At 42.6% G+C, this 22683-nt stretch overlaps 1 protein-coding gene across 1 annotated transcript in view; it reads right to left on the reverse strand.

Moving 5' to 3' along the window:
• The window catches only part of wdr33 (WD repeat domain 33), a 41327-nt gene that overhangs the window by 13430 nt on the left and 5214 nt on the right, over positions 1-22683 (reverse strand). The window contains exons 3-12 of the mRNA XM_039004457.1: positions 21673-21741; positions 21344-21448; positions 16632-16727; positions 16238-16389; positions 12214-12311; positions 5511-5637; positions 5044-5198; positions 4658-4736; positions 4229-4339; positions 557-651 (exon numbers count right to left, since the gene is read on the reverse strand). Of these exons, the coding sequence (XP_038860385.1) occupies positions 557-651; positions 4229-4339; positions 4658-4736; positions 5044-5198; positions 5511-5637; positions 12214-12311; positions 16238-16389; positions 16632-16727; positions 21344-21448; positions 21673-21741 (1087 nt within the window). The remainder of the gene's footprint in view (positions 1-556; positions 652-4228; positions 4340-4657; positions 4737-5043; positions 5199-5510; positions 5638-12213; positions 12312-16237; positions 16390-16631; positions 16728-21343; positions 21449-21672; positions 21742-22683) is intronic.

A 22683-nucleotide genomic window follows, 5' to 3' on the forward strand; every position in this document is an offset into this window, starting at 1 on the left:
AGAACTACAAATGCCATGTTGATCAGGCATTTGACTGCCGAATCGAGGCAAAGGTAAGAATGTCTGGATTAACTATCTAATGTTAGCGAAATTGTAATAAATAAACTGGTGAAATTTAATTCAATTGACAATTCTGTGAACTGTCTTGTGCAAGTTTTAAATTGACACAATAACTGTTAGCAAAGCTGTCTGCTAGAGACGACGTGCAGGAGCTTGCAGGGATTTGTAGTCTTGCATGTTGTCTACTTTGATGCTAATTAGCATTTTGTAAATAGAGCCGAACATATTGATGAAAGTCACCTTGTCCTAGAGATTTACATGGTTATCAAAACATTATGCCATGGTAAGCCTACACTAAACACATTCCTTATTTTAAGTGATTCTAAAATTCCCTACGGGAAAAATGAATTGTGGAAAAAAGATTGGAACAATTTCCCTGTTATGACACATCCACTGTGGGGCTCTATACACAGACAAATTCAAAACACACACACACACACACACACACACAGCATACATACTTACACCTCGCACAAAATATTCCTACACATCATACCGTATTCCACTCCATCCTCTGACATCCCAGGTAACAAATTCAGATTGTATCTGTCCCTCATCTTGTCCCCTGGCCGATTCCTCGTCCAGAATTTACTGAAAGGGATATAAATCACGCAGGAAACACTTCAAAGCACACCAGAACAGACATCCAAAATAACAATAATTTGTCCTATTTCACAGGTGTGTATTATACTCATGTGTGAATTGGAAATGTGTTTTTTGCATATCCCAACTACCCTGAGACACCCTTGGAGAGTGGGGTCCGGGCAGGGTTTGCCATTATCAACGGCGACCCTGGAGCAATTAGGATTAAGTGCCTTGCACAAGGGCACAGACAATTTTTCACCTGGTCGGCTCGTGATTTTGAACTAGAGACCTTTAGGTTAATGGCCCCACGCTCTAAGCCTAGGCTATCTGCCACTCTCGCAACACATTCAGTATGCGGCCAATGTGGAAATCAAACCCAAAACCTACCAACAGAGCCTTTAGCAAACCATGGGACAATAGAAATATGGGAGAAAGGTCTATCAATGGGGGTGTGCAAGACAAGACAATTCAAGAACCATGTCGGCTCCGATATGATACAGGAACGATACGTTTAAGTTCAAAATGATTAGTTGAGATTCGATGCACTAACATTTGTTGCATTAAGACATGAGTTTTCCATTCTAAATGAAGGCCTACCTCTCGCTGGACAGTGCGGGAAGCTGTGCACCGCGCGTAGAAATGTTACAAAGGATAATGACAGCTATTGGGGGTGGCTCGGCATGCAAGATGACTTGTAGATCCATTACTGTCATACACAGTTACACATAGGAAAGGGCGCCCCAGTTCAGTCAGAAAAGACTCAAATAATTTTTGGAAGGGGAAAAGAAAGTAATGCGAGTAAAAAACATTAGTGAACCGGTGGTTTGTAAAGTTAATAGTTTTTCTGACCGATACATGCCACATTTGGATCAGTTAAGAGTCCCACGGACCAACGTGCTCGTATCTTAAACATTTGAACCGGATTCCGATCTATATCAGTTTATTGTTACACCCTCATCTTTCAACCTTATGAACAATTCCATTTAGTCTTGCTTCCCTGTCTACACTGAACAAAAATATAAAACGCAACAAGTGTTGGTCCCATGTTTCATGAGCTGAAATAGAAAATCCAGGGAAATGTTCCATATTCACAAAAAGCTTGTTCCTCTAAAATGTTGTGCACAAATGTTTACATCCCTGTTGGTGAGCATTTCTCTTTAACAAGGGTAATCCATCCACCTGACAGGTGTGGCATATAAAGAAGCTGATTAAACAGCATGATCCTTAGACAGGTGCACCTTGTGCTGGGGACAATAAAAGGCCACTCTAAAATGTGCAGTTTTGTCAAACAAACAACAAGTTGAGGGCCCGTACAATTGGCCTGCTGACTGTAGGAATGTCCACCGGAGCTGTTGCCAGATAATTGAATGTTCATTTCTCGACTATAAGCCTCCTCCAACGTCATTTTGAGAATTTCGCAGTATGTCCAACCAGCCTCATAACCGCAGACCAAGTGTATGGCGTCATGTGAGCGAGCGGTTTTCTGATGTCAACGTTGTGGTGGCGGTGGGGTTATGGTATGGGCAGACATAAGCTACATACAACAAACACAATTGCATTTTGTCAATGGCAATTTGAATGCACAAAAATAACGTGATGAGATCCTGAGGCCCATTGTAATGCCATTCATTTGCCGGCATCACCTAATTTTTCAGCATGATAATGATGCAAAGATCTGTACACAATTCCTGGAAGCTGAACATTTCCTAGTTATTCCATGGCTTCCAGACTCAGACATGTCACCCATTGAGAATGTTTTGGATCGACATGTACGACAGTGTGTTCCAGTTCTCGCCAATATCCAGCAACTTCGCACAGCCATTGAAGTGGAGTTGGACAACATTCCAAAATCAACAGCCTGATCAACTGTATGCCAAGGCGATGTGTCGCGCCTCATGAGGCAAATGGTGGTCACACCATTTGTTGCGTTGATATTTTTGTTCAGTATACACTCTGGTATGGGTGGAGAGTTAGTGTACGCCCAATTGTTGTGATTCTCTAGGTCTTGTGTATACAGTGCATTCGGAAAGTATTCAGACCCCTTGAGTTTTCCATACTTTATTATGTTACAGCCTTACTCAAAAATGTATTACATTGTTTTTTCCCCCCTCAATCTACATACAATACTACAAAATCACAAAGCAAAAAGTTTAGAAAGTTTAGAAATTTTATCAAATGTATTTAAAATAAAAAGCTGAAATATCACTTTAACGTAAGTATTCAGACCCTTTACTCAGTAATTTGTTTTAGCACCTTTGGCAACGATTTCATGCTTGAATCTTCTTGGGTAAGACGCTACAAGCTTGGCACACCTGTATTTGGGGAGTTTCTCCCATTCTTCTCTGCAGATCCTCTCAAACTGTGTCAAGTTTGATGGGGAGCGTCGCTGCACAGATATTTTTGGTCTCTCCAGAGATGTTCGATTGGGTTCAAGTCCGGGGTCTAACTGGGCTTCTCAAGGACATTCAGAGACTTGTCCCTAAGCCACTCCTGCGTTGTCTTGGCTGTGTGCTGAGGGTCATTGTCCTGTTGGAAGGTGAACCTTCGCCACAGTCTGAAGTCCTGAGTGCTCTGGAGCAGGTTTTCATCAAGGATCTCTCTGTACTTTGCTCGGTTCCTCATTCCCTCGATCCTTACTAGTCTCCCAGTCCCTACCGCTGAAAAACATCCCAACACCATGATGCTGCCACCACCATGCTTCACGTAGGGATGGTGCCAGGTTTCCTCCAGACGTGACGCTTGGCATTCAGGCCAAAGAGTTCAATCTTGGTTTCATCTGAACAGAGAATCTTGTCTCTCATTGTCTGAGAGTCCTTTAGGTGCCTTTTGGCAAATGTTTGAGGAGTGGCTTCTGTCTGGCCACTCTACCATAAAGGCATGATTGTTGGAGTGCTGCAGAGATGGTTGTCCTTCTGGAAGGTTCTCCCATCTCCACTCTGGAGCTTTGTCACAATAACCATTGGGTTCTTGGTCACCTCCCTGTCCAAGGCCCTTCTCCCCCAACTGCTCAGTTTGGCCTGGGCGGCCTGCTCTAGGTAGAGTCTGGTGGTTCCAAACTTCTTCCATTGAAGAATGATGGAGGCCATTGTGTTCTTGGGGACCTTCAATGCTGCAGACATGTTTTGGTACCCTTCCCCAGATCTGTGCCTCGACAAAATCCTGTCTCGGGGCTCTACGGACAATTCCTTCGTCCACATGGCTTGGTTTTTGCCCTGACATGCACTGTCAACTGTGGGACCTTATATAGACAGGTGTGACAGGTGTTATATAGACAAATCATGTCTTATCAAACATCTCAAGGATGATCAATTGAAACAGGATGCACCTGAGCTCAAATTTCAAGTCTCATAGCAAAGGGTCTGAATACTAATGTAAATAAGGTATCTATTTACTATTTTTAATACATTTGCAGAAATGTATAAAAACCTGTTTTCGCTTTGTCATTATGGGGTTTTGTGTGTAGATTGAGGAAAAATGTTGTATTTAATCAATTTTATAATAAGGCTCTAATGTAACAAAACGTGGAAAACGTCAAGGGGACTGAATACTTTCCGTATGCACTGTATGCAACTTGTAAGCTTACCTGGTGTGGTCGTTGGATCCCGAGCAGAGGATGTGCCCGAGCGGGTGCCATGCCAGGCTCCATATCATGCCCTCATGGGCCATCTCCATTCCGCCCACCTCCTTCTCCACACTGACAGAAAGCACAGTAGGAATAAATCATAAGGGCGGGGTGTGACATGAAACGGTCATAATTGGTAATGAACCCAGTCCTTTGTAACAAGTCTAATGTCATGAATACAGGTTTTGTGTAGGAATTATTCACTTTCAGAGGTATCCTGACTACATTTATGAGCATTGCCTCTTACACACGATTAATGCTTGCAATCATACATTTTTTACTTTGTTCATTGAAATGACAGTCCGACAAAGGAATCAGGCCTCTGGCAAGTGATTGGTAGAGGAAACGAGATCCTGTGTGTCGATTTGAGGGTTGAGCTGTCACTCTTACCCTACGTTCCAGAAGAGGAGGGATCCGTCTGAGCCTCCGCTGGCGAACAGGCCCTCGTGGACAGGGTGCCACGCTACAGCTGGAGACAGGAGACAAAGGGTTAACACACATATTTCACTAACATAAGTTTAATGTCTCAAACTCAGGATCACCACAAAAATAAAGTGGTCTGTCAACTCAAGGAGTTTCTCCTGCACCAGTAAAAACGATAGAGGACGTATTCACACCCTTGACAGAGCACTGCAGAAACAATCCATGGAAACACAGGGTAAATAAACTAAGCAACTTTTGGCATCATAACATTCCTCTAACTACAGCAGAGGCCATTTGCTGAACTAGGTGCTAAATGGAATAAGCCAAGTCAAGTCAGTCAAGACAAAGCATACCTGTGGCCTCTTTCTTGTGGCCCCGGAACACCTGCAGCTCCTCCTTGAGGTTGCGGATGTCAAAGAGTTTACACAGGTGGTCGCGTGACGCTGTCAGCAGCCAGTTACCGTTCAGGTTCCACTTCACCTCCATCACCGTGTTCTTATGGGCGTGACTGACGGAGAGGTAGGGTGTATATCAGAGCCATCACAGTACAGATCAGCTTGGCACAGTAGTGTAAAAAGGGTATAAGTTTCTTTCTATCCTCCAAGTTGCCTCAAGCATTTTAAAAAGGATTGAACTATTTTACAGCTCCCTTTAACATCAGTCATCTACTGAGAAACTACACAGTAACAACAATTTTAACAAGAAGGCACAAATTGTAACGGAGAAGTACCACATTTTGTTAGATAATTTCTCAGGCGGCTCTGGGTTTTGGGGATGAGGTGCTTTATGCCACTTTCCGCTGCCTTTGAGTAAAACTCACAGTGTGGCCAAACTCTGTCCGGTCTTGGGATCCCAGAATTTTATTGGCTGCTGGCTATCTTTGCTCCCAGAAACCACCAGGCCTTTAGTGGGATGCCAGTCCACGCACTTCACGTCAGCTCCGTGACCTGTGGAGGAAGAACACCTTTAGTATCTGTAGGTGTGTGTCAAAGGCAAAAGGACAGGACAAATATACAATCGTTCACTTGTATGTGAATGTAAGAGATGGTGCGGTCTACGGGTATGTGTGACAAAGACTGTGTGCTTAGGGGAGTCACTCAATTCCACCCTCACTCACTGTGGGGTGAGTAAACATAAAACTTGGGCAATATACTTGTACCCATGCACATACATTATTATTAAAATAGTAGATGTGGTAGCAGACCAAATCCAAAGTAATTACACATACCGGAAGATTGCAAAGTGTGTGTGTGTATGCCAAGAGAGAGCAAAAGAAGTGAACAAACGTAATTGAGACACCAACAAGGTTTAACAATGTGTACATTTGTGTGTGAGGAGATACATGAGTGTACAAACCATTGGTGATAACATGACTGGTTGACCTTGTAAAAATTTGGAACAAATTAACTAAGCCAATTCCTCTGGGTGTTAGGCACTCAACAATTTTACCTTTTGATTCTACAAGTAGTAAGTAAGTAAGTCCTTCTTCAGGTCTACATAAGCACTACATGACACCAAATAAACGTTGCCTTTGTTTTACCTTATATTGCTATGTGCAGTTTAACATTCTACAAACAAATATGTTGGGATTTATGACAGTTTACATCAAGTGATTTTGAGCAGTGCATTCTTGCGTGTAACCCCTTCAGCCTAAATATTTACGTGAAAGCACACACAGGGGTTCCATTACAAGAATATGTGCACAGGTAGATATATGCTTGTGATAATGTACCATGTAAAAACAAAACATGGTGAAGGAGTGAGAAGACAATTCACTTTGTCTGGCTTTAAAATGGGTGCAGATTGACTGTGTGTGTGTGTGTGTGTGTGTGTGTGTGTGTGTGTGTGTGTGTGTGTGTGTGTGTGTGTGTAAATCATCTGCACACTAGAGATTGGATACCCTGCGATTCAGCATCCTCACAGTCTAAGACACATCTTAGATAATCATGGCTTGACACATTCCACATTCCAACGAGCTTAGATTGACAGCTTTTAAAAACATGTTCCAACTTAACTCTAAATTATACAAATACAAGTTACATTGAAAATAATGTCCTCAGTCTGCTGGGTCCTTCGTACCGGTGTTCATGTTTGAATCAACTCCATCTCACATAACACAAATGCTTTGTGGTTCCCTTACTAAACCAGAATAAGATCAGGGGGAGGGGAGGGGGGGGGGGGGGGGGTACTTGCTAGATTAACTTTAGTTAAAAGCTGCTAATTTTGCCTTTTGACTATATTGTAAAATAGTACTAAATCCATTTTTAACTAGAAGTGCAGCAAGGCATTTCTGCTGTAAAAGCACATTATTTTAATAAGAACATAAGACAAATGGGTAAATTGATAGCAACATAACCAATCAATTTATTAAAGTGGTAACAAAACTAAGGGAGTAGTGAAATAAACTCAGCAAAAAAAGAAACGTCCCTTTTTCAGGACCCTGTCTTTCGAAGATAATTCGTAAAAATCCAAATAACTTCACAGATCTTCATTGTAAAGGATTTAAACACTGTTTCCCATGCTTGTTCAATGAACCGTAAACAATTAATGAACATGCACCTGTGGAACGACCGTTAAGACACTAACAGCTTACACACGGTAGGCAATTAAGGTCACAGTTATAAAAACTTAGGACACTAAAAAGGCCTTTCTACTGACTCTGAAAAACACCAAAAGAAAGATGCCCAGGGTCCCTGCTCATCTGTGTGAACGTGCCTTAGGCATGCTGCAAGGAGGCATGAGGACTGCAGATGTGGCCAGGGCAATAAATTGCAATGTCAGTACTGTGAGACGCCTAAGACAGCGCTACAGGGAGACAGGACGGACAGCTGATCGTCCTCGCTATGGCAGACCACATGTAACAACACCTGCACAGGATCGGTACATCCGAACATCACACCTGCGGGACAGGTACGGGATGGCAACAACAACTGCCCAAGTTACACCAGGAACGCACAATCCCTCCATCAGTGCTCAGACTGTCCGCAATAGGCTGAGAGAGGCTGGACTGAGGGCTTGTAGGCCTGTTGTAAGGCAGGTCCTCACCAGACATCACCGGCAACAACGTCGCCTATGGGCACAAACCCACCAGGGGTGGACCAGACAGGACTGGTAAAAAGTGCTCTTCACTGACGAGTTGTGGTTTTGTCTTACTAGGGGTGATGGTCGGATTCACGTTTATCGTCGAAGGAATGAGCGTTACACCGAGGCCTGTACTTTGGAGCGGGATTGATTTGGAGGTGGCGGGTCCGTCATGGTCTGGGGCGGTGTGTCACAGCATCATCGGACTGAGCTTGTCGTCATTGCAGGCAATCGCAACGCTGTGCATTACAGGGAAGACATCCTCCTCCCTCATGTGGCACCCTTCCTGCAGGCTCATCCTGACATGACGCTCCATTATGACAATGCCACCAGCCAAACTGCTCGTTCTGTGCGCGATTTCCGGCAAGACAGGAATGTCAGTGTCAGCGAAGAGCCCGGATCTCAATCCCATTGAGCACGTCTGGGACCTGTTGGATCGGAGGCTGACGGCGAGGGCCATTCCCCCCAGAAATGTCCGGGAACTTGCAGGTGCCTTGGTGGAAGAGTGGGGTAACATCTCACAGCAAGAACTGGCAAATCTGGTGCAATCCATGAGGAGGAGATGCACTGCAGTACTTATTGCAGCTGGTGGCCACACCAGATACTGACTGTTACTTTTGATTTTGACCACCCCTTTGTTCAGGGACACATTACTCCATTTCTGTTAGTCACATGTCTGTGGAACTATTTCAGTTTGTCTCAGTTGTTGAATCTTATGTTCATACAAATATTTACACATGTTAAGTTTGCTGAAAATAAACGCAGTTGACAGTGAGAGGACGTTTCTTTTTTTGCTGAGTGTATATAAATTAAAAGTCAATTCACTCAAGATTTGCACAAATCTGAGTGCATCTCTAGTTTTGGTACACAAGGCTTCTCAATACCCACAAATCAAAACAACCGTTGTCGACCAACGGTAATGCATTAGGTTATATTCAAAATATCAGGGTGTCTACTAGAGGAAAAAGAAACAGCAAACTTGTTAAGTAAAAGTAAAACTCTGCATTTATTCTTCAATGAGCACAGAAAAGTTTAGTTTATTGAAAGGCTAAAAAAAAACAAAAGCAAGACAAACTGGTTTCAAGTAGGCTAAGTGATCATTTATGCATTATTCTTCAATGAGCACAGCAAACATTATTTTGTTTCAAAATAAATAAAGCAAGCAAAAGGGCCTTAACCGAAGTCGGACGACAAGTAAACTTGCACACACGGTACAGAATCTGTGAATAAGCCAATTGCAGATGAGGCCTAAACTTTCTGCATGGCCTGTGAATAGTTAAAGTACACAAATTGTCAGACTGCAACTGTGAACATATTAGCATAATACTAAAACAAGATGTTTGCTTTATTCATACTTGGCTGAAAGCATTTTATTCAATTCGCACAAGGATGCAAACATGCACTACAATGAATTACCCCCAGTCCCTTCGCTAGTCTGAGTACCTGTCTAACTTCCACTCACTCCTTGTACTCCGTGTCATGTGACAAAGACAAACTACACAGAGTACAAGGAGTGGAACGTAATAGCTGAACACAGACCGGCAACAAGGCTATCCCTTCCCAGCAATTATTAAAAGAAAGCAAAGCATGTTATCAAGGAGGACTGTTTTTTCCTGACTAGGGTGTTTATGCAACAAAGACTTGATGTCTTGATGTGACTGTGAATCATGCTGAACCATCCTGATCCTAACATAGGAAACACTACAGAAAACACACCAAACCGTGTACTCTTATGATGTACTAATATACAAGGAGGTGGGACGCTGAAAACCGGTTCCTGTGGATATAGTATACCATCACTAATAAATCCTGCTCAGCCTACAGTGCATTCGGAAAGGATTTTCCACATTTTGTTACGATACAGCCTTATTCTAAAATGCATTAAATCGGTTTTTCCCGCTCATCAACCTACACACAATAATGACAATGCAAACACAGGTCTTGAGAAATGTTTGCAAATTTATACAAAAAAAAAAAAAACGGAAATATCACATTTACATAAGTATTCAGACCTTTTACTCAGTACTTTGTTGAAGCACCTTTGGCAGCGATTACAGCCTTGAATCTTCTGGGGTATGACGCTACAAGCTTTTCCCATTCTTCTCTGCAGATCAGGTTGGATGGGGAGCGACGCTGCACAGCTATATTTAGATCTCTCCAGGGATGTTCGATTGGGTTCAAGTCCGGGCCACTCAAGGACATTAAGACTTGTCCCGGAAGCCACTCCTGCGTTGTCTTGGCTGTGTGCTTACGGTCATTGTATAGTTGGAAGGTGAACCTTTGCCCCAGTCTGAGTGCTCTGGAACAGGTTTTCATCAAGGATCTCTCTGTACTTTGCTCCGTTCCTCTTTCCCTCGATCCTGACTAGTCTCCCAGTCCCTGCTGCTGAAAAACATCCCCACAACATGATACTGCCACCACCATGCTTCACCGTAGGGATGGTACCAGGTTTCCTCCAGAAGTGACGATTGGCATTGAGGCCAAAGAGTTCAATCTTGGTTTCATCAAACCAGAGAATCTTGTTTGGCAAACTCCAAGCGGGCTGTCATGTGCCTTTTACTGAGGAGTGGCTTCTGTCTGGCCACTCTACCATAAAGGCCTGATTGTTGGAGTGCTGCAGAGATGGTTGTTGGATTGTTGGAGTGCTGCAGAGATCCTCTGTGCAGAGATCTCCACAGAGGAAATCTAGAGCTCCGTCAGAGTGACCATCGGGTTCTCGGTCACCTCCCTGACCAAGGGGATTCTCCCCCGATTGCTCAGTTCGGCCGGGCAGCCAGCTCTTGGAAGAGTCTTGGTGGTTCCAAACTTCTTCCATTTAAGAATGATGAAGGCCACTGTGTTCTTGGGGACCTTCAATGCTGCAGAAATTTTTTGGTATCCTTCCCCAGACCTGTGCCTCGACATAATCCAGTCTCGAACTCTACGGACAATTCCTTCGACCTCATGGCTTGGTTTTTGATCTGACATGCACTGTCAACTGTGGGACTTTATATAGACAGGTGTGTGCCTTTCCAAATCATGTCCATTCAATATAATTTACCACAGGTGGACTCCAATCAAGTTGTAGAAACATCCCAAGGATGATCAATGGAAACAAAATGCACGTGAGCTCAATTTCAAGTCTTATAGCAAAGGGTCTGAATACTTATGTAAATAAGGTCTGTTTTTATTTTTATACATTTGCAAACATTTCTACAAATCTATTTTCGCTTTGTTATTATGGGGTATTATGTGGAGATTGATGGAAAAAAGTATTTAATCCATTTTAGAATAAGGTTGCAGCGTAACAAAATGTGGAAAAAGTCAAGGGGTCTGAATACTTTCCGTATGCACTGTAGTAGTGCATGTAATGGTGTTGAAAGATGAACAATAAAGGGGAAGTTCAGTACTGTACACCTTAATGTAAGATAGTTGCTCATGAAAGTAGTCGATGGGCCAGTACAAAATGTAATCCACGGTTTCTTTATACAGTAACTTCAGCTAACTTTAGCCATCGTTATCTAAAAATCTAAATGGGAGTGGTTACATGCGGTTCCTGGAAATATTTTTTTTTCTCTCAAATCACCTTTAAGTAACATCAAACCAAATTATTAAGCTATCTGGCCATTCCATTTTTAACGGGTGCCCCATTACTCCCATTGATTTTTAGCTGGCTGTGGCAAAAGTTACCTCAAGTTTGTGGTAGCTGTTAAAAGAAATATATATATATATATAAATAAATGAACCATGGATTAGTTTCTCCTGGCCCATAGACTACTTCAGGGGAAGAACCATGAAACATAAAGCAATATTAAGGAAAACATTAAGAAACCATCTAAAATTAAGGTGCAAAATATGAACTTCCATTTTAAACTTCTAGCTAGCTAGATGAAAAGAAGCAGCTGTTCATTACTGCAGATAGTGGTGTGAACTGTAACTGCAGCTTCAAAAACCTAGCTATGGTTTATCTAACGCCATAAGAATGGTGTATCAAAAATAATAAACATGAAATAAATATGCTAATGATAGCATGCTAAACGTCAATGCTTCCGTACTGCAGAGCCCAAAGTATTTCACTAATTCAAAAACGATTGGAATAATAACCTGTTACTAACCAACGTCACCACGTAAAATACATTGTGTACGACATATATGTTTGGAAACTGAACTAGCTTTAGCCTTTATAGCTACATTATATAAAATACAATTAAAAGTCAATGCTCATGCAACGTGCCTAGTTGGTGTTGGGCTAGGCCTACCTGTACAATCACCAAGGTTTGTGTTCATGGATGGTTCAGACTTATGGTTACAGTAAAGGTACATGTTGCGGTGCAGTCACCTAAAAGTGTCTGCAGGAGTGTCTTTTTCCGGGGGGGGGGGGGGGGGGGGGGGGGGGGTGAGTCAGTGTTCAGTGGCGTGTATCAATGAGGTACAGCTGTATGTGTATTCAACAGAAAACATACCTCTGAGAATTCTCTCCTCGTGACAGCGTAGAAAGTCCCAGATGCGTACGGTTCCGTCATCAGAGCAAGTGGCAAATTTATTATCCGTAGGTGAGAAACTGAAGACAGAGTGAGGCAGGAAGAGAATCAACAATGCAGGAAGACACAGTTGGGCTCCCAGGGTTTACAACAGCGTCAAATCCTAGTACAACTTAGTACAGTACAACCACTTAGGGGGGCATCTCCCGGGCACAACAGCAACCTCTCCCATCAAGCTGTGTAGTGGCAATTTAACAAAATTCACAAAACTTGACCGGACCAGTAATGGAAACTCAATACAAATACTATTTCATTCAACAGTCTTTCCCCACAACTAACATGTTGAGTCAAGACACTAGAACGTATCTACCCAAAATGAAACACCTACACTATATATACAAAAGTATGTGGACACCCCTTCAAATGAGTGGATTCGGCTATTTCAGCCACAGGTGTATAAAATCGGTGTATAAAATCGAGCACACAGCCATGCAATTTCCATAGACAAACATTGGCAGTAGAATGGCCTTAATGAAGAGCTCAGTGACTTAACGTGGCACCGTCATAAGATGCGACCTTTCCAACAAGTCAGTTGATCATATTTCTGCCCTGCTAGAGCTGTCCCGGTCAACTGTAAGTGCTGTTATTGTGAAGTGGAAATGTCTAGGAGCAACAACGGATCAGCCACGAAGTGGTAGACCACACAAGCTCACAGAACAGGAAAGCCAAGTGCTGAAGCGCGTAAAAATCGTCTGTTCACGGTTGCAACACTCACTACCGACTTCCAAACTGCCTCTGGAACCAACGTCTGCACAAGAACTGCTCGGCGGGAACATCATGAAATGGGTTTCCATGGCAGAGCAGCCGCACACAAGCCTAAGAACACCATGCGCAATGCCAAGCATCGGCTGGAGAGGTGCAAAGCTTGCCGCCAATGGACTCTGGAGCAGTGGAAACGCCTTCTCTGGAGTGATGAATCACGCTTCACCATCTGGCAGTCCGACGGACGAATCTGTGTTTGGCAGATGCCAGGAGAGCGCTACCTGCCCCAATGCATAGTGCCAACTGTAAAGTTTGGTGGAGGAAGAATAATGGTCTGGGGCTGTTTTTCATGGTTTGGGCTAGGCCCCTTATTTCTAGTGAAGGGAAATCTTAAAGCTATACAATGACATTCTAGACAATTCTGTGCTTCCAACTTTGTGGCAACAGTTTGGGGGAAGGCCCTTTCCCGCTTCAGCATGACAATGCCCTCGTGCACAAAGCAAGGGCCATACAGAAATAGTTTGTTGAGATCGGTGTGGAAGAACTTTACTGGCCTGCACAGAGCCCTGACCTCAACCCCATTGAACACCTCTGGGATGAATTGGAATGCCGACTGAGAGCCAGGCCTAATCGCCCAACATCAGTGTCTGACCTTACTAATGCTCTTGTGGCTGAATGGAAGCAAGTACCCGCAGCAAAGTTCCAACATCTATTGGAAAGCCTTCCCAGAAGAGTGGAGGCTGTTATAGCAGCAAAGTGGGGACCAACTCCATATTAATGCCCGATTTTGGAATGAGATGTTCGATGAGCAGGTGTCCACATAAATATGTATAACAATAAAAATGAAAAACACACAATCGGGTCTAAACTGTAACCCAAAAGCAAGCTTCACACTAGACCCAAGTTAAATTAATCTTTCTCAGGTTTACACAAGCATTACCATCTATACTCCACCACAAATTACCAATACCTACAATAAGTGCATTTGTCTTGGCCTTACACTAAAGCAACAGTAAGCAAGCCAGCTAAAAATCGAAGTTCTGTTGAAATTCAAAATGAAATCTAAACCTACCCTTCTTATCAACATGCACAATATCTGCAAGCGATTCATGATCTTCAACAACTCTTAGTCAGTCCCATTGCGGTCCTACCCACCTCTATTCCTATTCCCTTCAGTGTTTACAGACGGAGGTGATCAGAAAGGTGAAGCCAATATGGCGAAAGCTCCGCCTTGCCCTCCACTAGACCTTGTGAAACGGCCATAATGAACTAAATCAGATTTGTGCACACAAACAAGTAGAAGCTAGGGGAAAATGTAACTCGGATGTCTAGTGTGAGATTACAGAGCAGTAGTATTTGACCAACTGGACTTCTGTAGAGATATGTTTTGTGGATCAAGCAATATACACTTTACAAAATGATGGAAATGATAAGCGGTGGCACCATATTATTTCCAGATTTGCTTAGGCCTAGGTCTGAAAACAGACAAACTGATTTATTTTTTACAGCGTCATGAGGTAGTGCATTCCTGTTAGTCAGTCAGATAATATGGCTCCATCTGTAGTTGGAGCAACAGTTGTAACATGATGATGAGCTAACATACTAGAGCCCCCCTGACCATCCAGCCTATAGGCCCGAACTTGACTCATACCAACAGCAAAGACAGCCTACACCTGACATAACAGACACCTGAGGAACTTCTTGACTAGTTCCCTAATTGCAATCTTCAGTTTTGGAGCATAGCCATCAATGCTTGTATGATGGCAGTGCCCTTTTCCTCCTGTCACAATTTCCTCAGGGCTATGGCCACAGCCCTGAGACGCTTTATTTTCAATTGGTCCTGGAGATTCAATGCACGTTAAACATTAACAACAAGACAGTAAAAGTGTCTCACAAACATTAACAGTCAAAGAAAATAAGTGGTGGCATTGAGAAATGATGTATTCAACAGTGAAGCTTTAAGTTGTTTTAGATCAGAGATAAACCCAGCATAAAACCCTATTCATGATCTTTATTGAATATTTTCGTAAAGCTCCATGAAGGCAACCACCACCAAAGGTAGAAATATACACAATGGCAACCTTTTATTCAATAAATCCCTCTAACTCCACCGCCCCATTCAATGTAGATATTAAAGCTGCAATATGTAACTTTTTGGCTGACCCAACCAAATGCACATAGAAAAGTGTGTCATAGATCTGTCACTCATTGAAAGCAAGTCTAAGAAGCGGTAGATTTGTTCTATGTGCACTATTTCTATACTTCCCGTTCTTAAAGTTTTGTTTTTGCATCTTTTACTTTCGGTTTTGTACACAAGCTTCAAACAGCTGAAAATGCAATATTTCACAGCGGTTTAGATGGTACAATGATACTCTACACTATACTTGCTTGTTTTGTCACAAACTGACAATTAGGCAAACTATTCGAATTTTAGCAACGAAGCAATGGCAGAGCGATTTCTGCATAGTGCATCTTTAACTTTGAATATACCAGGGTTATTGGGGTGGTGGGAAGGTGGGTGGTCAAAGCGACCTTGTGGGTAGCATAGGAACTATAAGTGAAGGGTGATAGCCAACTGCTCTAAACCCCAGAGGAAATTTGGTAGCGTGTTCAACAGAAATAAAGTCTTTATTCAAGAAGCTATGGGGTCACTTGTGGATGTGGGTTTTGTTACTGGGATAAATTAAACGGGAGACAACATGGGGGTGGCAATATTGGTGGATTCAAAAGGTGGGAATTGTAGATATGCATTTGCCTACATCTCAAAAAACTTCAAACCAACCATGGGACTGTGGTACAGTGTGTGTATGGAGACCCTATGTGTCCATAAGAGGGATAATACTGTCCCCTTGTGGAAGTGCGCCACATTCAAAACTCCCTATGCAGCAACGTCAAGTGCAACCTCTCCAACTTTATTTGGTATTACTCTGTCCCTCTGGGCTCATCTATGTAAACCAGTAGTCTTTTAACGTGCGCCAATACCTTTTGAATATAGATATAGATCAACACTTTATTTAACAACACCGTGAAAATCAACCTTTTCTGTACATAGTAGTTATGTATAGAAAAAATCAAGATACACAACTCATCGTGAGCCACAGGCAATGATGATGGCAAGAAGAAGAGATCAGTGCAGTGTTGCGACAGCACAGACGTACATGTATCAATCATTTTCAGGGGAAACAGCAATAACAACAGTAATAGGCTGGGGTTAACTACAGAAAATGGTAGATTGTGTATAGACCTGGCCTCTCTAATCGCCTCCTTGTGAGCCTGGAACATCTTGACGTTGTTCATGTTGGACTGCCAGTACTTGACGTAGCCGCCGTGGTCAGCCGTCAGCATCCACATGTCGTTGTGAGACCAGGTCATGGCCCGCACGGGGCTGTCATGGGCCTGAGGGGTGTAGAGAGACAGACGCAGTCAGAGAGAGCACTAGGACACAAAAACACAGGGCTGGAGACACATTTCTAGAAGACGGTGGATATACAGCTGACGTTTCTTGTGGTTCCAAGAGGTGATTCGCTAACCCCATGCCTAACCTTAAACTTCTTTTTTTAAGAAAGTGTATTCAGGCAGCGGAGCCAAAAGGTTAAGTTCATTGTAAAGTGTTGTAGGAGGGTGGATTCAATGTTCACCTGTAAGATGGTCTCAAAGTTGAAGGTGAGTCCGTTCCACAAGGTGAACTCTCCACTGGAGGCTCCTGTGACAAGTCGCCTCCCCTCAGGAGTCCACTATGAACGAGGGATGGAGGAGACATGAGAGAAAGGGAGGCAAAAATAGGTAAGAAAAGGAAGAGAGTGAGACTGAACTTAGTAATCATATTCTGAAGTGCACATTTATATTCTGCAGAAAACTCATTTCCTGGTGGGGCCAAGGGTGTGGGTTTTGGCTTATCCCTTGTACTTGATTGATCAATTAAGTGCAAGAGCTATGTTTCCATAAACGTATCCCAAATTTTTTTTGTCGACATTTAAAAAGTTTGCATAGAAAATAGATGCAACAAATGGCTGCTACGTTGCATTTCCACTGAACTGTTGTGTCGAATAAAAACAGCTTAACGTAATGACAAAACACCCCACACAAAAAAAGTCAGCTAAAACCTTGAGTGTCGAATAAAAAGGAAGTGGTTGAAGTGTTTCCAAACTTGCGCATTAGTGACTGCCCTCCCACCTAACTGTTTCATGTCTCAGGTAGCCCACAAAAGCCAGCATGGACACAATGCAAGAATTGACTAATATTTGCCATATTCTAATCATTCTCATGTGCCAACGTATCGCCGCGGTCCGTACCACGGTGTAACTTGCCCTCCCCGGGGCACAACTGAGCAAGAGGACAAGTACATTAGAGTGTCTAGTTTGAGAAACAGACGCCTCACAAGTCCTCAACTAGCAAGTTCATTAAATAGTATCCGCAGAACACCAGGATCAATGTCAACAGTGAAGAGGCGACTCCGGGATGCTGGCCTTCTAGGAAGAGTTCCTCTTTCTAGTGTCTGTTCTTTTGCCCATCTTTTTCTTTCCTTTTTATTGGCCAGTCTGAGATACGCCACTTCACTGTTGACGTTGAGACTGGTGTTTGCGGGTACTATTTAATGAAGCTGCCAGTTGATGACTTGTGAGGCGTCTGTTTCTAAAACTAGACATTCTAATGTACTTGTCCTCTTGCTCAGTTGTGCACTGGGGCCTCCCACTCCACTTTCTATTCTGGTTAGAGCCAGTTTGAGCTGTTCTGTGAAGGGAGTAGTACACAGCGTTGTACGAGATCTTCAGTTTCTTGGCACTTTCTCGCATGGAATAGCCTTCATTTCGCAGAACAAAAATAGACTGACGAGTTTCAGAAGAAAGATCCTTTGTTTCTGGCCATTTTGAACCTGTAATAGAACCCACAAATTCTGATGCTCCAGATACTCAACTATTCTAAATAAGGACAGTTTTATTGCTTCTTTAAAATCAGAACAACAATTTTCAGCTATGCTAACATATTTGCAAAAGGGTTTTCTAATGATCAATTAGACTTTTCAAATTATAAACTTGGATTAGCTAACACAACGTGCCATTGGAACACAGGAGTGATGGTTGCTGATAATGGGCCTCTGTACACCTATGTCGATATTTCATAAAAAATCAGCCGTTTCCAGCTACAATAGTCATTTACAACATTAACAATGTCCACACTGTATTTCTGATCAATTTGATGTTATTTTAAATGGGATTTTTTTTGCTTTTCTTTCAAAAACAAGGACATTTCTAAGTGACCCCCAACTTTGAACGGTAGTGTATGTTTTAGCACGATGTTCCAAATGCTTGTATCGCAAGAATCAAGGTATTTTTCTTCGTGTGTCTTCTTGGTCTCGTTTCCTTCGCTCCTTCTGTGCTGTGTGCACCTTTCCCCTCGCACAGACACCAAGCCCCTCCCCCCGACACTCACAAAAAAGGGACGAAAGATCACTTCCTCCTCTCTGACAACAAGCAGTTTCAACTCGCTATTTGCATTTAAGGTATGTCCCAACATGTAACCTTTGTAACAATACCCTTTTTATGTCTCAACTCCCAAAATGCACAACAGAGCAGTCCCTACTAAGACAGGAGTATCAAGAATTAACACGATTGTGGAAAATAAACGCTCAGTTTGTCGCCTGCGGCATTGCGGTACCACGCATTGGTAGCACCACTTTAGCCACAGGCTTATGTGCAAGCCGTCTAGTCTGTTTTAAATAAACACGCATTGAGCATTAAAAAATGCATTTGTATAAGGAATTAGCAACTCGTTCACATTCTGAGAAATAAGCATCTTCTTATCCATGTAGCTAGGCCACTTGAGTTCACGACTAAAAGGGAACGGGCTGTGCTGTTCAAACAGTTGGAGACGGACAGGAGGGTGCATTCATAACAGTTCAACTGTTCTACCTTGTTAGCAAGCAAATAGATACAAGTTGGCTAGACTTTAAACATAAAGGATTAGCTGGCTACTCACCAGCAGTGGGCTTGTGCTTGAGAGATTGTTTATGAGACCTGTATACATTTTCTACAATGCCTGCTACCAGAAGTTGGTCATTATTAGTGGATGTGCAATGTGAATGGTTCTATTTACATTTGTAAAAAGGGCATTTTCGTAGACATACTTGAAAGCCAGATAAGTGATTATTGCAACAAAGCAGGTAATCTATTTTGATCAAATAATTAAATGATTAGGGGGTCTAATGGTTGAAGGCTTATATTTAGCTTAGGTATAATTTTACAAGTCTTCATTGGATAATTCCAGACTGTTTGAAATGCAGTGTATTGATGTTTACTTGTGCAACAAAGCGAATTTCTTTAAATCGGGCTCTACAGGTCATTCAGAACATTTTGTTACGTTACAGCCTTATTCTATAATATTTGTCTCTCATTTATCTACACACAATACCCCATAATGACAAAGCGAAAAAAGGTTTTTAGCTTAGCAAATAAAATATTTCAAAAAAGAAAAGATACCTAAATTCAATTGATTGAACATGATTTGGAAAGGCACACACCTGTCTATGTAAGATCCCACAGTTGACAGTGCATGTCAGAGCAAAAACCAAGCCAGGAGGTCAGAGGAATAGCGCTCCATAGCGCTCCCAGACAGGATTGTGTCGAGGCACAGATCTGGGGAAGGGTATCAAAAAATGTCTGCAGCATTGAAGGTCCCCAAGAACAAAGTGGCCTCAATCATTCTAAAATGATGTTCAATTTGTAAGTCGCTCTGGATAAGAGCGTCTGCTAAATGACTTAAATGTAATGTTCCTCTGTGGAGATGGGAGAACCTTCCAGAAGGACCACCATCTCTGCAGCACTCCACCAATCAGGCCTTTATGGGAAAGTGGCCAGACAGAAGCCACTCCTCAGTGAAAGAGGCACATGACAGCCTGCTTGGAGTTTGCCAAAAGGCAATAGAAGGACTCTGACCATGAAAAACAAGATTCTCTGGTCTGATGAAACCAAGATTGAACTCTTTGGTCTGAATGCCAAGCGTCACGTCTGGAAGAAACCTGGCACCATCCCTATGGTGAAGCATGGTGGTGGCAGCATCACGCTGTGGGGATTCTTTTCATTGTCAGGGACTGGGAGACTAGTCAAGATCGAGGGAAAGATGAACAGAGTGAAGTACAGAGAGATCCTTGATGAAAACCTGCTCAGGACCTCAGACTGGAGCGAAAGTTGACCTTCCAACAGGAAAACGACCCTACACAGGAGTGGCTTCGGCACAAGTCTCTGAATGTCCTTGAGTGGCCCAGCCGGAGCCAGGGCATGAACCCAATCGAACATCTCTGGAGACCGGAAATAGCTGTGCAGCGACACTTCCCATCCAACCTGACAAAGCTTGAGAGGATCTGCAGAGAAGAGTGGGAGAATCTCCCCAAATACAAGTGTGACAAGCTCGTAGCGTCATACCCAAGAAGATTTGAGGCTGTAGTCGTTGCCAAAGGTGCTTCAACACAGTACTGCGTAAGAGTCTGAATACTTATGTAAACGTGATATCATTTTTTTGTTCTAAAAACCTGTTCGTGCTTAGTCATTATGGGTATTGTGTGTAGATTGATGAAAAAATATATACATTTATCAATTTTAGAAAAGGATGTAACATAACAAAATGTGGAAAAAGGCAAGGGGACTGAATACTTTCCGAATGCACTGTATATTGTGAATTGCCCATTAGTAAAAATATATATTTTTTACATTAAAATTAAAGCTTTTTAGGCCTTATAGCCCAGCCCTAATTCGGAGGTGAAACTTGCATTGGAAGGTGAAACTTGCATCCAGCCAACCAGAAAAGCAAGGCGAAGATATTCAGGCATTCTTGAAAGCGAGGACAATCCTTCTTCAGCAAATAAACATTTTTATAGTTGGGGAAAAAAATGATTTAGCAAGCAGTAGGCATTTAATTTAAAATGTGGACTGGAGCTTTATAGATACGCGTACCTTCAAAACTATTCGGCAATCATTTATTTTAAAAAAACAGTTTCCATCATTTGTCGCAGTGAAGAAAGTCAGACAAAATAAAATCCATCCGCTGAACAGAAGAACTTTGTCCATCTTTAGAACATTTCTCCTATAGCTGCCTTTTCCATTACACATGCCGCAATGTTTTTTTGCAACATTGCTTTTGTCTATGGAAACCTGCCTAATGATTAGTTAGGAACTCCCTTCACCTGGTTGTCTAGGTCTTAAATTGGACACAAAATGAACAGAAATAAAAACCAGATGACACACAGCCCTCCAGGAATTGAGTGACACCCCTGCACTATGGGCTTCACATGGTCTCAGAAAAATACAAGTAGTCTGCCCTGAACAAGTGCGGAAAGTGTGAGAGAAAAGAAACTTACCCTTATGACAAAGACAGGGCACTTCACTTTGTTCGTGGAAGTTCGGACAAACTTTGTGGTAACTGCATTCATGGGGTTACTCAAGATGCCCACAGGAGGAACCAGCTACAAGAGCCAGAGGAATAAAGAGCCAGAGGAATAAACACATTTCAGCATATTGTCTACAAATGGGTACAACATTTATCAGATCTAGGCAGGAACAAGAACTTGCTAACACCCGGACACAGATTCATTGATAGCATATTTTCTTCTTAAATTACGGACACCGTAAGGTCAAAATCCCAGTTTTAACTGTAAATCATATAAGCCTATTATCTGTCCATACTTACATCATTGTAGCATCCTGCATCTGGTTGGATAGCACGGAAATCTCTGTGGTCTCGCTGCCACAAACGATTCTGCAGTCAAGAAAAAGAGAGCATTTAAGGAACCATGAAAAAAAATGGACAAAGGTCTTTGCATTTAAACACATTTCAGCCAAATACATACAGTTCAATCAGAAAGTATTCAGTCCCCTTTACTTTTTTCACATTTTGTTATGTTATAGCCTTATTCTACAATGGATTAAATAAAAGTTTCCTCAATCTACACACAACGACAAAGCGAAAACAGGTTTAGACATTTTTGCTAATGCATTAAAAATAACAGAAATACCTTTCCATAAGTATTCAGACCCTTTGCTATAAGACTCGAAATTGAGCTCAGGTGCATCCTGTTTCCATTGATCGTCCTTAAGATGTTTCTACAACTTGGAGTCCACCTGCGGTAAATTCAATTGATTGGACATGATTTGAGTGGTGCAATCGGCTCCCGAGAGGCGCAGCAGTCTAAGGCACTGCATCTCAGTGCAAGAGGCTTCAGTACAGTCCCTGGTTCGAATCCAGGCTGTATCGCATCTGGCCGTCATTGGGAGTCCCATAGGGCGGCGTACAATTGGCTCAGAGTCGTCCGGGTTTGGCCAGGGTAGGCCGTCATTGAAAATAAGAATTTGTTCCTATCTGACTTGCCTAGTTAAATAAAGATTACATTTAAAACCAAGCCATGATGTCAAAGGTAGATCTCCGAGATATGATTGTGTCTAGGCACAGATCTGTGTAAGGAAAATGTCTGTAACATTGAAGGTCCCCAAGAACACAGGGGCATCTACCATTCTTAAAAAGAAGAAGTTTGTAACCAACAAGACTCTTCCTAGAGCTGGCCGCCCGGCCAAACTGAGCAATCGGGGGAGAAGGGCCTTCGTCAGGGACATGACCAAGAACCGAATGGTCACTGACAGAGCTCCAGAGTTTCTCTGTGGAGATGGGAGAACCTTCCAGAAGGACAACCATCTCTGCAGCACT

Source organism: Salvelinus namaycush, chromosome 11 (assembly GCF_016432855.1).
Source record: "Salvelinus namaycush isolate Seneca chromosome 11, SaNama_1.0, whole genome shotgun sequence".
Classification (NCBI taxonomy): Eukaryota; Metazoa; Chordata; class Actinopteri; order Salmoniformes; family Salmonidae; genus Salvelinus; species Salvelinus namaycush.